The sequence below is a fragment of the Sapajus apella genome, unplaced genomic scaffold (genome assembly GCF_009761245.1).
Source record: "Sapajus apella isolate SASKATOON/1434 unplaced genomic scaffold, GSC_monkey_1.0 scaffold76, whole genome shotgun sequence".
Taxonomy (NCBI): domain Eukaryota; kingdom Metazoa; phylum Chordata; class Mammalia; order Primates; family Cebidae; genus Sapajus; species Sapajus apella.
This window is the reverse complement of record NW_022437016.1, coordinates 8,912,709-8,925,926: the sequence shown is the minus strand read 5'-3', so window position 1 is coordinate 8,925,926 and position 13,218 is coordinate 8,912,709. Positions and strand designations below refer to the sequence as shown.

Here is a 13,218-nt window from a genome sequence, read left to right as displayed (position 1 = left end):
AACTGTGGGGTTGTTAATCCTTTATGATCTGGTGTAGCAGAAGAGTATGAATTTTAGAGACAGCCAGACTCTGGGCTTCATTACCCTGGGACCTTGGGGCAATTTACCTGTACTCTTGGAGCCTCTAGGTCCTTATCTATAAAAGGAAAATGTGAGAAACAAATGAAGTATTAAATGTAGAGTTCCAAGGACAATGTCTGGTTTGATGGAGATGCTGCCTTTTTTTTTTTTTTTTTTTTTTTTTTTGAGATGGAGTCTTGCTCTGTCGCCCAGTCTGGAGTGTAGTGGCAGGATCTCGTCTCACTGCAACCTCTATCTCCTGGGTTCAAGTGATTCTTCTGCCTCAGCCTCCTAAGTAGCTGAGACTATAGGTGTGCACCACCAGGCCCAACTGATTTTTGTATTTTTTTTTTTTTTTTTTTAAGTAGAGATGGGGTTTCACCATGTTGGCCAGCCGAGGAGTATCATCTTGTGATCCTCCCACCTTGGCCTCCCAAAGTGCTGGGATTACAGGCATGAGTCACTGCACCCAGCCCGGAGATGCTGCTTTCAACGGTGTGTTTCTTGTTCTCCTTTTCTTGCCTCTCCCAGAATTCTGGTCTTAACCTCCCTTGAGATCTGAGTTGTGGCCTAGCACTGAAGAACATTACTCCTGGAGCATATCTTTTCTAGGTTTTTGCTCATATTCATAGTTATGGAGATTAATGCTTTTCCTCTCATGGGGCATATATTTCATGGAGCCTCAAAAATGTCTTAGCAGGCCCTTTTGACACCAGAATGTCTGAAGCTTGGAACTGATGGGGCAAATGGAGCCCAAGGCTCCACTGCCTGTAATATAGCAGATAGTTTGTAAATATTTTTTTTATTATCTTCTCTAAGGTACATAAGCAACAAAAAGGATAAATAGGCTTTGGGATATGGAACTTCATAATGTTCTATCACCAGATAATCCCATTCTCCTGGACAGCTTCAGGGAAGTGTTAGTGTAAAAAAAACAGAAGCGTATTTACTGAGCATCCACTGTGGATATGAAATCTTCAGACAGCCTTAAAATATGGTTGTTATCCCTATTTCCCTGTTCTGGAGAGGAAATGAAGCCCAGAGATGTGAGGTAACTTGCTGAACCAGAAAGTGCTAAAACCAGGATTCACACCGCGGTCAGTAGGATCCAAGCATTGAGATGCTGCTGGGTTTGGGCCCTGGTTCCATGGCTCCCTCTATCCATCTAAGAAATTGGTCATCATACATGTAAGTTATATAATTAATTGTATGAATGTTTGGCTAAATGTTCTCTCTCCTTCTCTAAGGACAGGGATCAGTATTTTTTTCACTGTAGCACTGTACCCGGAACAAAATAGATGCCCAGTATATATTTGCTGACTGAATGACTGACTGACTGAATGACTGACTGAGTGAATTAACATGTATCCACCCCAGGAGAAGAAAAAAAAAAAAAAACAATTCCTTTCAGTTGGCTTTTGGGCCAATTTGTCTGCAAGACATTAATGAAAAGCAAATGTGAAAAATTAATTCTTTTCCCTTTCAGATCCCCATTGAAGTTAATTCTCATTATTTCTACAATTTCTTTCTTTTCACTGAAAAACTATCACTCTATAATTGCTCATCAGGGTTTTCTGTGCCTATCAAGATAACACATGTAGGAGTGAATTTTATGCAGGCAATAATTAAATGAGCATAAATTTTTATAAATTTTAAACAGTTGACCTGCATTTAAAAAAAGTCACAGATCGTGAACAGTTATGTAGTAATAATTACATTGTAAACTAGCTGTATAAGGGATTTTTTTTAGTGTCCAGGTTTTGAAGTTTACTTTTGATTAATGGATAATCATATAGACCTTCATTTGGAATATTAAACAACCTGTCTTAATTATCTAGTTGGTGTCATACCAAGTGGTTAATGATGCGAGGAAAGCAGTTAGAATGGACAGTCACATATAACATTGCCCAGACTCCACTTTGTCAAAAGATGCGCCATGATACAGAAAAGATTTATGAACTCATCGTGACTTTCAAACATAAACAAAGTTGAAGTGGTAGTAGAAGACCTATTATCAAGAACTGCTATTATAGAGAATTCCATTGTTGCTCTTAAGCGTTGTCAGGTAATTGTTTATTCTAATGGTTTTTCCATTCTCATGGAGGGATGGAAGTTGACCTCTGGGTAAACTCTGCTTTCCCTCCTATAATACACTTCTCTGATGATTATGTGAATCTGTGGGATTCTTCCTTAGGCAGATTGTTTTAGAATCCAAATTTATAATTCCCTTTAAAGAATCGCTCACAACTAAGGTTACCTAAATCCTTAAAAAAAAAAAAAATTAGGGTTTTAAAAATTTATATTATGATAAAATAATTTAAATAGAAGTTATTTCAGTAAACAAGACCCACTGACAAAACCAAGCCTCTTTCCTTGGAAGCTGCCTCCAGACACAAGACAGTAGGTCTTTATCATGTGTACCATGTATGAAGTGGAAAGTCACAAAGACTAATAAAATGACAGACAGTGGGGCGGACTGGCATCTGTTTCGAAGGCTCCAAGGAGTACCCAGCTTAGAGTCAGTTGTTTGGTTTGAGGATTATCTCATTTCCCTAAGGTATTGAACCTAAGACGCTTTCTCTCTAAGCCCCACTATATCCCCTCCCATGCCCACCCCACTCCAACTCCCCCATCACCACCACCCCCACCTGCTTCATAACCTCAGGCAGGGATCACAGTGAGCCTCAAGTCCCCAGCCACCTGGAATGGGGCAGGAGCCAGCAGGGACAGCTAGAAGAGAGTAGCCATTATGAGGCTTCTCCTGGGAGAACAGGGGTTTTACCAGGTGCCATTCCCTTTCTCTTTGTCTGGATTTAGAGCCACAGGGGGTTTGCGCTGGACCTGACACTTATCAATGTTTCTTTGCAAAGATGAGAAGTGGAAGTCTAGAGAGTCTAAGGAGCTTGGGCGTTGCAGGCCTCTTCCGAAATGCATCTTGCAGGCCGCTCTGTCCAGAGACCTTGCTCATATTTGAGCCCTTTCCAACCTTGGTGGTGGTTAGCTTTGCAGCTGTGCTACCCAGCCCTAGAGAGTATGGCCAGAAGAGGTGCTAGGTGGACAGGCACTTGCCTGAGGATATAAATATATGTGTAACTGAAATAACGCTTAAGCTCCATGAGTGGGAAAGGAATATTCTCAAGCCTGAAAACATACTGGCACTAAGAAAACTGAGACCTTTTAAGCACAGAAACTGGGAATTAGCCCTCGAAGCAAGGGTTTCCTTTCCAAGTAGGTGAGTCACACAGAGAAGTAATTGGCAGAGAATGAAGAGAGTGGTCACTTAGGCCCAGGCATGGTAGCATTACAGCCCAGGACACTAGGCCTAGGACTAGGTGGCCAGGGACACCATGTTTGACAGGAATTATTGGACTTTAGAAGGAGGATTTATCCTTTATTAAATGAATGGACTCTCCCTTTAAAAAAACTATTTGGACAAGTGGACAAGTGTGGCACATAGTAATCTGGAAGTCCAGGGGTCATCTGACATTTTTTCCTCCTTCCCTCCCCAAGTCTAATTCATCAAATCCTATGATTCTACTTTAGAGGTATCTGTCACATCACCCAAAGCTTTTGTCTGAATTGGTTTTTTAATGTATATTTTAATCATTTATTTCCCAGAATATGGCAGCAGCCTCTTAGTTGACTGTCCTGCCTCCTGTTTGCCCTCTTACCTGTTCTCCACGGAGCCCCTAGGAAGTTCTTTCTGAAACACAAATAGGATCATGTCAGGATCCTTCAGCACTGCCCTGTCCCCTGTGGGGCAAGGCCTAGGCTCCCACAGGACAGAAACCTAGCTCCCCGGTCCACTGCTCTCCCCCCCTGCCCTGCCCTGCCCCTCACTCTCCTCCCTGCCTGTGGCTCCTCTCCCCACCCTGTCTTTGCCTCTGCCTGGAATATGCTTCTTTCCTTGTCCACTGAATGAACCCATTTGGAGGCCCAAACCAGTTGTCTTCTCCATCACACCTTCTCCAGCCTTCCCCTGCATATCCAGCAAGGGCATTGAGGCTTCTCAGCCATACCTGGAATGTAGCCTCGACCACAGTACATTGCATACTAGATTTCTAAGTCTGATGTTCCTCCCACCCCAGATGAAGCAGGAAAATGGAGGTCACAGTTAGTTTATCTCTGCAAGCTTAGCTCCTAGGAGGGTGCTAGACACATAGTAGGAATTAAAAAAGTAAGTGTGTGTTCATTGCCTGATTATAGGAGACAGAAATGGGAGGTTGAGGACTTAGTCCACAGAAACAAAGTGCTGGGAGAGTGGCTTATCTTTTGTCAGCAGAGGCTCATAATATGTTTTGGCTATAGTCTTGACCAAAGACAGCCTAGCATGGAAGCCCTCCCTTCTCCTATCCTCTGATCTATCCATTGGAGAAATATGGTTGACCTGGCTATGAAATGAACACCTGCTTTTGTGTACAGCCCTCCACCCAGTTACCTGATAAACCACTAATTTATTCATATTTTTAATAAATGCAGCCACAGATACCATGAAAAGTCACCCCCTCCCTCCCTCCACCATCCACAGCTACTTACCTGCCTCTGTGCCGTTTCCAGTGTCAATTCTTTTTCTGTGGGTTCTTCACCATTACTGAGTGATCAGTTGCTTCATCTGATTCAGAGCCAGGTTTTCTGGAGTCACATGCTACATTCTTCTTAATGTCCCACCTGGTTCCTTTTCCAGCTGGTGTGTTCCTCACTGCACTGCTCTCACCTGAGCAAGGGACCAGCGCCCTCAGCCATTGCTTTCTCCATGCACCGAGCTTGCTCTTATCAAACTGCTGGATAATGGGAGAAGTAGCTTCACCCAACAGGACCTCAGTCTTGTGGCAAAAACATACTTAAAACTGAGTTACTGTAAGATGGGGACAATGGAAGTATATGGGGGAGCTTGACAAATGATGAGTTGGGGAAGTCTGCTGGGAAGAGGTGACATCAGAGCTGGGTCTTGAAAAGTAAGCAGGTGCCCTCAAGAAAGAGCAGGACATTCAAGGCAGAGGACATGGCAGAAGTAAAGGCCTGTGGGTATGAAAAGGCATGGCAGGCCTGAGAGAGTGAGGATTGGTATGGCTGGGGGAGGGAGGTTCCTGACTCCGTGGGGCCTGCTTCTGAGCTGAGGCTTGGTGGAACTGTGAGTGCTCCCTGCAGCTGCTCTTGGGGCCCCGCTCTGCCCCACAGGTGCTCCCACGGCTGAGCGAGGTTCCCAGGGCTGTTGGCACCCCCACCCACTCCCACCCGCTCAGGCGGGTGGCATCCCAGAAGGAAAGAGGCAGGGGAGGAAGCAGATAAGCAAGACAGCTTCTGTTTAGACACAAATATCTTGGTAATCAGCACAGATGGGATGAGAAATACCAAAAAAAGTACATGACAGTTTAGAGAGAATTTGGCTAAATGTTACGTATTTTTAACATACCTGTGTAGAGTTTTTGGAACCAGCACCTGAGTCACTAAGAATCTGATTGGAGATGGGGGACATGCCTCAATCAAATGGTGTTTTTATTTCAGAAATGTTCCCTTCCCCATCCACAAAAGTATCCTTGTGATTTTTTTTTTCTCCCACCAAAATAAGGCGCAGGATTTGTCTCTGACGCTGTGTCTCCCTATTTGGACGGCAAGCTGTGTAACATATTTCTCCCCAGCGTGAAGCTTCTTGGCAGACTCTTGAGGCCACGTTTTGGTGGCTTCAGAGTTATCTTTGGATCTGTCAAAAGTGCTAATGGGCTTTCTGGCCTTCTTTAAGCTCCTCATTTCTATTTTCTTTTTACTTCCATCCTCTCCTAAAAGAAAAATTCATGTAATTCATCAGCAGTTAAGCTTTTTACTGAAATGCTCAGTGAAGGGCCTCGTATTTTTGTTTGTGAGGAGAGCTGTGCCATGTCACTGTCTTCAGAGCAAACCCCACCCTTACATCATTAGCTCTGCATTCCTCCGTCCAGTGGAGGAACCAAGATATGCTGGTCAACCCCTTCCATCTGCCTTTCGTGTTTGCTGTTTTGTTTTTCCCTGAGTTTGTTAAGAGGCAAGTTGGTGTGGTGGTTAGGGTGTGCGTTTCGGCTTGAGGAGGTCTGGTTTTGAAACATGGCTCTGCCCTTTATAGCTTGGTGACCCTTAGAAATCCACTGAGACTTCCTGAGCCTCAGTTTGTTCTCATCTATAAAGTGGAGATGATACTGCCTGTCTCAGGGTTGTTGGGAAAACTGGAATGAACACAGGAAAAGCACCTGTTGCCTGCCACATATGGATCACTCCGTGAATGGGGTAACAGTCATTTTTAACAGAAGCATTTCCCTTTCTTTAGGCATACTTGATCTTGTTCTGTTTCCTTTTCCAAATATGATTTTTACCTACAATTTTGTGTTGTATGAAAAGAGCACGGATTTAGACCCTCTTAGGACTGAATCATGTCACATCACTTACTGCGTGACCTTTGCCAAACTATACAATTTCTCTGTGCCACTGTTTGCTCATCTTTATAGAGGGATAATAATACTTGTTTCAAGGAGTAGTTTGAAGATTAAGTGAAATGTTTAGTAATAAATGTAAACCTTGCACACAGTGGATGTGTGTAAGAGGGACAATGTGGTATAAGGAAAAGCTTATAGGCTGTGGAGTCAGATCTGACTTCACCAGATACTGACCTCTCCCAGACTTCTTTATACTGGAAAGAACAACGCCTACTGGACTTTTGTGAAGACTGCACAATTACACATCCACAGTGTCTGGCACAGTGACTGGCACTTGATAGATAGGTAGTATATAGAGCTATTAATTCACCTGCTCTGTATTTATAAAGGTTGACAGTTAACCTGGTACTTCAGTCAAACAATAATAAATTATAAGATAAGTACCCATTTTTACTCCCAGCCCATAATATTGTTGAAAAGCACTTTATGCTATTTTGCATGCAAAGTCCACCTGGTTTATTTCAATTTATGGGTTACAGATCTTTAATCATTATAAACTGCAACCCCCTGGCAATAGCATTCCTTCCCTCCCCAACCCCTTTCATTTTCAGAGGATTATATTGTGTGGCATTGAAAACCTGTAACATTGAAGAAATTAGCATATTCATGTATATTATTAAGTCAGGTGGGTATAGAAAGCGTTGTATAAATGAAACACACTCCATTTTTTTTTTCTGAAATCTGAAGAGTAACAATCTATAGTATTAATTAAAAGAATGAAGCCCAGGCTAGGGGGCCAGGGGGGTGAGTGGGAAGGCTAGTTAAAACACTGCTTTGTCACAACTTGCTGCTGTTTGTCTTCTGTTTTTTCCCCCTTTTGAGTGAAATACCTGGAAATTGTAAATGTTCGAAATTGCCTTAATTCCAGCTGAGCCATTTTAGCGAATGTAAACTGTGAAGGAGGGGATACCAGCAGTGATGACAGGAGAGGCGCTCGCCTGGCCTTCGTGGGTGGCATCTCCTGCACAGAAATGGGCTCAGTGCCAGGAGCATTTTGGTCCCTGGGTACTTTCTTTTGCTTAGGCGTATGGCACAGCACATCAGGAAGGTTCTAGGGTCTGGGGCCCAAAGATTTGAGCAGCAGTCCTGTCTTCATTGCTTATTAGACTGTTCCATCTTGGAGAATCTCTCTGAGTCTTGGTTTCTTCGTTTGTAAGATAAGTAGAATTTCTGTTCTGCTCACCTTTACGAACTGACCTAAGGCACAAATGCAGTGCTGCATGCGACCTCACAGTTGTAAACTGTAATCACCACACAAAGATGTAATTGCTCAGGCTCCTTCCACTCTAAGGGCTCTTCCGGCTTGAGGGTTCATGATTTTATACATGATGGGGATTTGGCTTCCCAGACAGAAAAGGACAGGGGGAAGAAGAGAGTATACTTTTTTATTATTTTCTGTTTCTTATGCTCTTATTAGATACTGTTGTAATAAGAACAAACAAAATAAGCTACAACCCATGCCTTCTTCTTTCTCCTAGAGAAATCTGACAGAATATTTTGTGGCGGTGGATGTCAACAACATGTTGCATCTGTATGCCAGTATGCTCTACGAACGCCGGATACTCATCATTTGCAGCAAACTCAGCACTGTGAGTAGACAGTCTTAAGACTGGTTTTTTAATGATTTAATTTTAATTGAAAGATACATCAACAAGATGAAAGAAAATTTTAGAAAAGGGAGTCAGCTACAATCCCCTTATTTGGCAACATGTCATTTTCATTAATCGTTCATGTTTTTTACAGTGCCAGTGCACATTTCATTTATTCCTGTAGTCTCACAGTCAATTATAAATAGCTTTCCATTTGATTATGTGTTATGAACATTTTGCAGTTTTCTACATAAGCTTTGAGTATTATCATATTTTTAATATCTGTGTATTTTGTGATACAGATGTGTCATTATTTACTCTTTCTTCTCTTGATGGCGATTTAGGTTGTTTATTATTTAATCATTTTAGTAGATAATACTGCAATGAACATCTTTTGGTTTCTTTTGATTGTTACAGTTACCTTCTAAGGAGTGGGATGCCAGGTCAAAGGACGTGATAAGCACTATGACTTAGGGACTGCCAAATTGCTTCCCAAACAGGCGGTACTTGTTTACAGTGAAGGCTGCCAGCTGTAGATGAGTATGCCATTTTCACTGCAGCTTTGCCAGGAAATAGTGTGTGTGTGTGTGTGTGTGTGTGTGTGTGTGCGCGCATGCACGAATTCAGCTAAGAAAGTAGATGTGCAGTGGTATTTCAGGTTTGCTTTAGTTTTAAAATTACCTCTTTGGTTAGAGGTAACTGAATATTTTCCATGGGTTTATATTTTTTATTTGTATTTTGTTAAAATCCTTTCGCATTTATTTTATGGGTGTCTTGATATTTTTCTTATAAATTATAATGAACTTTCTATATAACTTTTGCTGTGTGTATAATTTAAATATTTTTATATTCCTTTTATTTCAGTTTTTCACTTGCTAAATATAAGAATTTACATTTTCCCCAATGTTTTTTTATGAAAATTCTGAAGCCATTATAGAAAGTCGAAATAATTTTACAGTGAATGCTGATCTACTTCATTTTAAATTCTACTGGTGACATTGTATAGGTCTTTGGCATGTATTTATTCAGCTGTTCATCTTCCATAGCATCCATTGATCCATCTTTTTTTTTTTTTTTTTTTTGAGACAGAGTCTTATTCTGTCACCTAAGCTGAGGTGCAGTGGCACTATCTTGGCTCACTACAACGTCTGCCTCCCAGGTTCAAGTGATTCTTGTGCCTCAGTCATGCAAGTAGTTGAGATTACACACATGCACCACCACACCCAGCTACTCTGTGTATTTTTAGTAGAGATGGTCTTTTGCCATGGTGGCCAGTCTGGTCTCGAATTCCTGACCTCAAGTAATCCACCCACCTTGGCCTCCCAAAGTCCTGGGATTACAGGAGATCCGTCTTATTTTTTATGCATTTCAAAGTAAATCACAGGCATCACGTTACTTTCCCCTAAATAATTCAGTATCTGTTTGCTGGGTTTATTGCTGTTTTTGTTTTTGTTTGTAGACAAAACTTATATACAGAAATTGACTAGGAGTAGAATGCCTAGTAGGTATCCCTCTGTTAGATAGGGTAGAAAAATCTTCTTATAAGCAGAGAGTTCCCTAACGAAGGACCTATGGATAAAATCAGTTTTGGGTTTACTTATGAAAAAAAGCTGCCTAATAATGAAAACTCTCTGAGACTACTAGAGTTTTCCTTATGGTTTTTATTATTCCTTCATTATTTTATTTTTTCTTTGGTTATTGATTGCTCATCAAGAGCTCAGTTTTTTTATTGCCCACTATGTGTTAAGAATAGCCTATACTAGACCTCTTGCTTTGTTTTACATTTTATTTTACACCATATGTGCAGTTCATAATTTCAGGGCACAGACACCCAGACTGAATTTCAGAATGAGTGTATTGTCAACCAGATCTATTATCACCTCTTTGAAAGAGTCTAATCCATAACCAGTTACTATTGCTTTAGATTATTAAACTTCGGTCAACAAGAACAAGACATCATCTCAGTGGAACTGAATTCCCTATTGTTTAATCATGATATTTTTGATTCCTTGCTTTATGCCAAGCACTGTCTTAAGCACTTTGCAGATATTAATTCATTTAATTCTTACTACAACAGCCTTAGGGGTTCTGTAATTACCTCTGTCTTACAGATGAGGAAGAATGAATGGACTTTTCAATAATTGGCTGTCCACATGGGAAAGAAAAGGAAGACAGTTTCCATTGTACACACAAAAAACTAAATTCCAAATGGATCAAGAACTTAAATGTAAAAGGCAAAATTTAAAAATATTTAGAAGACAAAGTAGAATCATCCTCAATGATTTTTGGAGTAGAGAAGGGCTTATTTAAAGATGATCCATAATACACATTGTATAAAACAAAATATTAAAATTGTGAACTTTCATTCATTAAAAGATACTTTTCAGTGGCTGAAAAGTCACAAGCTGAGATTTGCGGTATAAAAAAACTGCCAAATTAATATCAGAAATAAGTACAGAACTACAACAATTAAAAAGAAGACAAGCCTGTCAAGGGAAAAATTGGCAAAAGGCATGAATGAGCATTTCACAGAAGAAATACAGATGCCAAGAGCTATATGGAAAGATACTCAACCACATTAGTAATCATAGAAAAGCACCTTAAAACTACAGTGATTATGGCTGGGCACAGTGACTTATACCTGTAATCCCAACATTTTGGGATGCCAAGGTGGGAGGATCGCTTAAGGCCAGGAGTTTAAGACCTGCCTGCGCAATATAGTGAGACCCCTGTCTCTATAAAGAAAATTAAAAATTAGCATGGTAGCACATGCCTGTAGTCCTAGCTACTTGGGATGCTGAGGCAGGAAGATTACTTGAGCCCAGGATCATGGCTTTGCAGTAGATTATGATCCTACCACTTCACTCCAGCCTGGGCAACAGAGTGAGACCTTGTCTCTGAAAAACAAACAAAACCTAAAGAGATTGGCACAGTAGGTCTGCAAAAAAATTGGTGGTTGACAAAGCCAGGTGTCATATTGAAAATGTATTAGAGAATGTTATTTACTATTGTTTGAAGGGTATGTGCTACAAAACTATTTACATATGCCCATCGCTCAGCAATTCTACTCCTAGGTGACATTTTGTATATATACACATACCCCTTGGTCACATATGGTGGCATACATGTACAAAAATGTTCACAGTGGCTTTTTGTTTGTTTTATGTAAATCCTGGAAGTAGTTCTCATGACTATCAACAACTGATAGACTGGTGTAGTCACACAATGGAATATTGATCGGTTCAATGAAAATGAACTGCACTATCAACATGATTATGCCTCTGTTCTAGAAGCTGAGTGAAGAACTGGGTCACACAAGGACATACTGTACAGTATGATTTTAGTAATACAGAGTTCAAGTTAGAAAAACTAAATGGTTTTTTGTTTAGGAATACATACAAACTACAAAGGTAAAAAGAAATAACACAAAATTTAGGTAATGGTTTCCTCACAGGGAGAAAAGACTGGTTGGGAAGAGTCGTACCAGGGACACCAAAAGTTTTGCTTTTTGTCTTAAGCCAGGGGTGGAACCAACACATTTTGCTATAAAAGGTCAAATAATAAATACGCCTTTGTGGGTCATATGGTCTTTGTTGCAACTGCTGGGCTCCAACCTTGTAGCTGACCAGAGGTAAACTAACGGTTGTGGTTTGTGTGTCAACAAAGCTTTATTGCCAAAAACAGGCCGCAGGCCAGGCGTGGCCTTTTCACTGTAGTTTGCTGACTCCTGAGCCAAGTGGCAGGTTTGGGGTTCTTAACTTTTTTTTTTTTTAAGTTGTTTATATGACATATATACTTAATATATTTCAAAAAATTTTAGAGGCCTATAAAGATGCAAAACTCCTTTATCATGAAATTTTAGAATATCAGGGATAGAGATAAAGTAGTTCTTGTACAAAGACTAAGAATCAACATTGCCTGAGATTTGGCAGTGGCAGTTCTGGAAACCAGAAGACAGTGAAGCAGTGTCTTGACCTTCTAAGGGAAAATGATTTCTAACCTAGAAATCTATACCCAACTAATGGAAGCCCTCAGGAGAGAGTGTCAGGAACCCACACCACATTGCTCAGCCTCCTGAGGCCTGCACTTCTGGACTCTGCCTTCCTTTTGCAGATGAACAGTCTGTCCTCTCTGGGGCCAGTCACTCCGCTTGTCCAACTTCATTCTGCAAATATTTATCGTGACATTGCCATAGGCACTGGGGATATAGCAGTGAACAAAACGGGCAACAATACTGTCCTCATGAAGCTTGCATTCTAGTATCATAGGCTGTCAGTAAGCCAGAGGAGTTAAATATCTTGAACTGTAGGAAATGTTAAGTACTAAGGAGTAAAATAAAGCCAAAGAGACCAGATGAGGAGTAGTGAGTGGCAGGGATTGCAGTTTTATATAGATGGCCTCGGAATGCCAACAGGAAAGGTGACACTGTGGTTTCCGTCAAGGAAATTGCTCCCACAGTAAACAAGCAGCTCTGCTCTCCTGCATCCGTGATTATTTTCTTATGAGCACGCCAAGGTGCTATAGAGGCTCCCAGACTTCAAAACAAAACTTTCTTGACCCATATCCCCTTTATTGCATTTCTAGTCTTCCTTTCAGAACAGAATTCCTCAAGAGAGTTACGTATTTACTAATTCTTCTCGCCTCATTTTTGCCTCAGTCTTCCATTAGGATTCAGTCCCCACCTGTTCACTAAAACGGGTGGACTTGTTTTAGTGTCTTTTTCCAGTCACCAGTTTACCTCTTTTGAAGTAAAATTAAAATGAGTTAATACTTGCATAGCTCTCAGAACAGGCCTGGTATGTAGCCTGTGCAGACATTTATAATACATTAATAAATTCTATAATGGGAAACCAAATTTTAACGTCCAGTTTATTAAGGGCCTACCCTACTACAATGTAAACTTCATGAAGACAGGGATTGTTGCCCGTTTCATTCACTGCTGTGTCCCCAGGCAACACCACGATAAATATTTGTGGAATGAAGCCAACTGGATAAGCGAGGTGACTGGCCTCTGAGTGGATAACAGATCATTTGCAAAGAGAAGGCAGAATCCAAGTTTTAATGTTGAAAATGTGAAACCAAGAATTCATGATTTGGAAATGAGA

At 40.9% G+C, this 13,218-nt stretch overlaps 1 protein-coding gene across 8 annotated transcripts in view; it reads left to right on the top strand.

Moving 5' to 3' along the window:
* Nucleotides 1-13,218, top strand: part of DENND1A (DENN domain containing 1A) — a 545,539-nt gene that overhangs the window by 271,313 nt on the left and 261,008 nt on the right. For all 8 annotated transcript variants that reach the window (XM_032251630.1, XM_032251634.1, XM_032251629.1 and 5 more), the window contains one exon: nucleotides 8,003-8,113. In XM_032251630.1, the coding sequence (XP_032107521.1) occupies nucleotides 8,003-8,113 (111 nt within the window). The remainder of the gene's footprint in view (nucleotides 1-8,002; nucleotides 8,114-13,218) is intronic.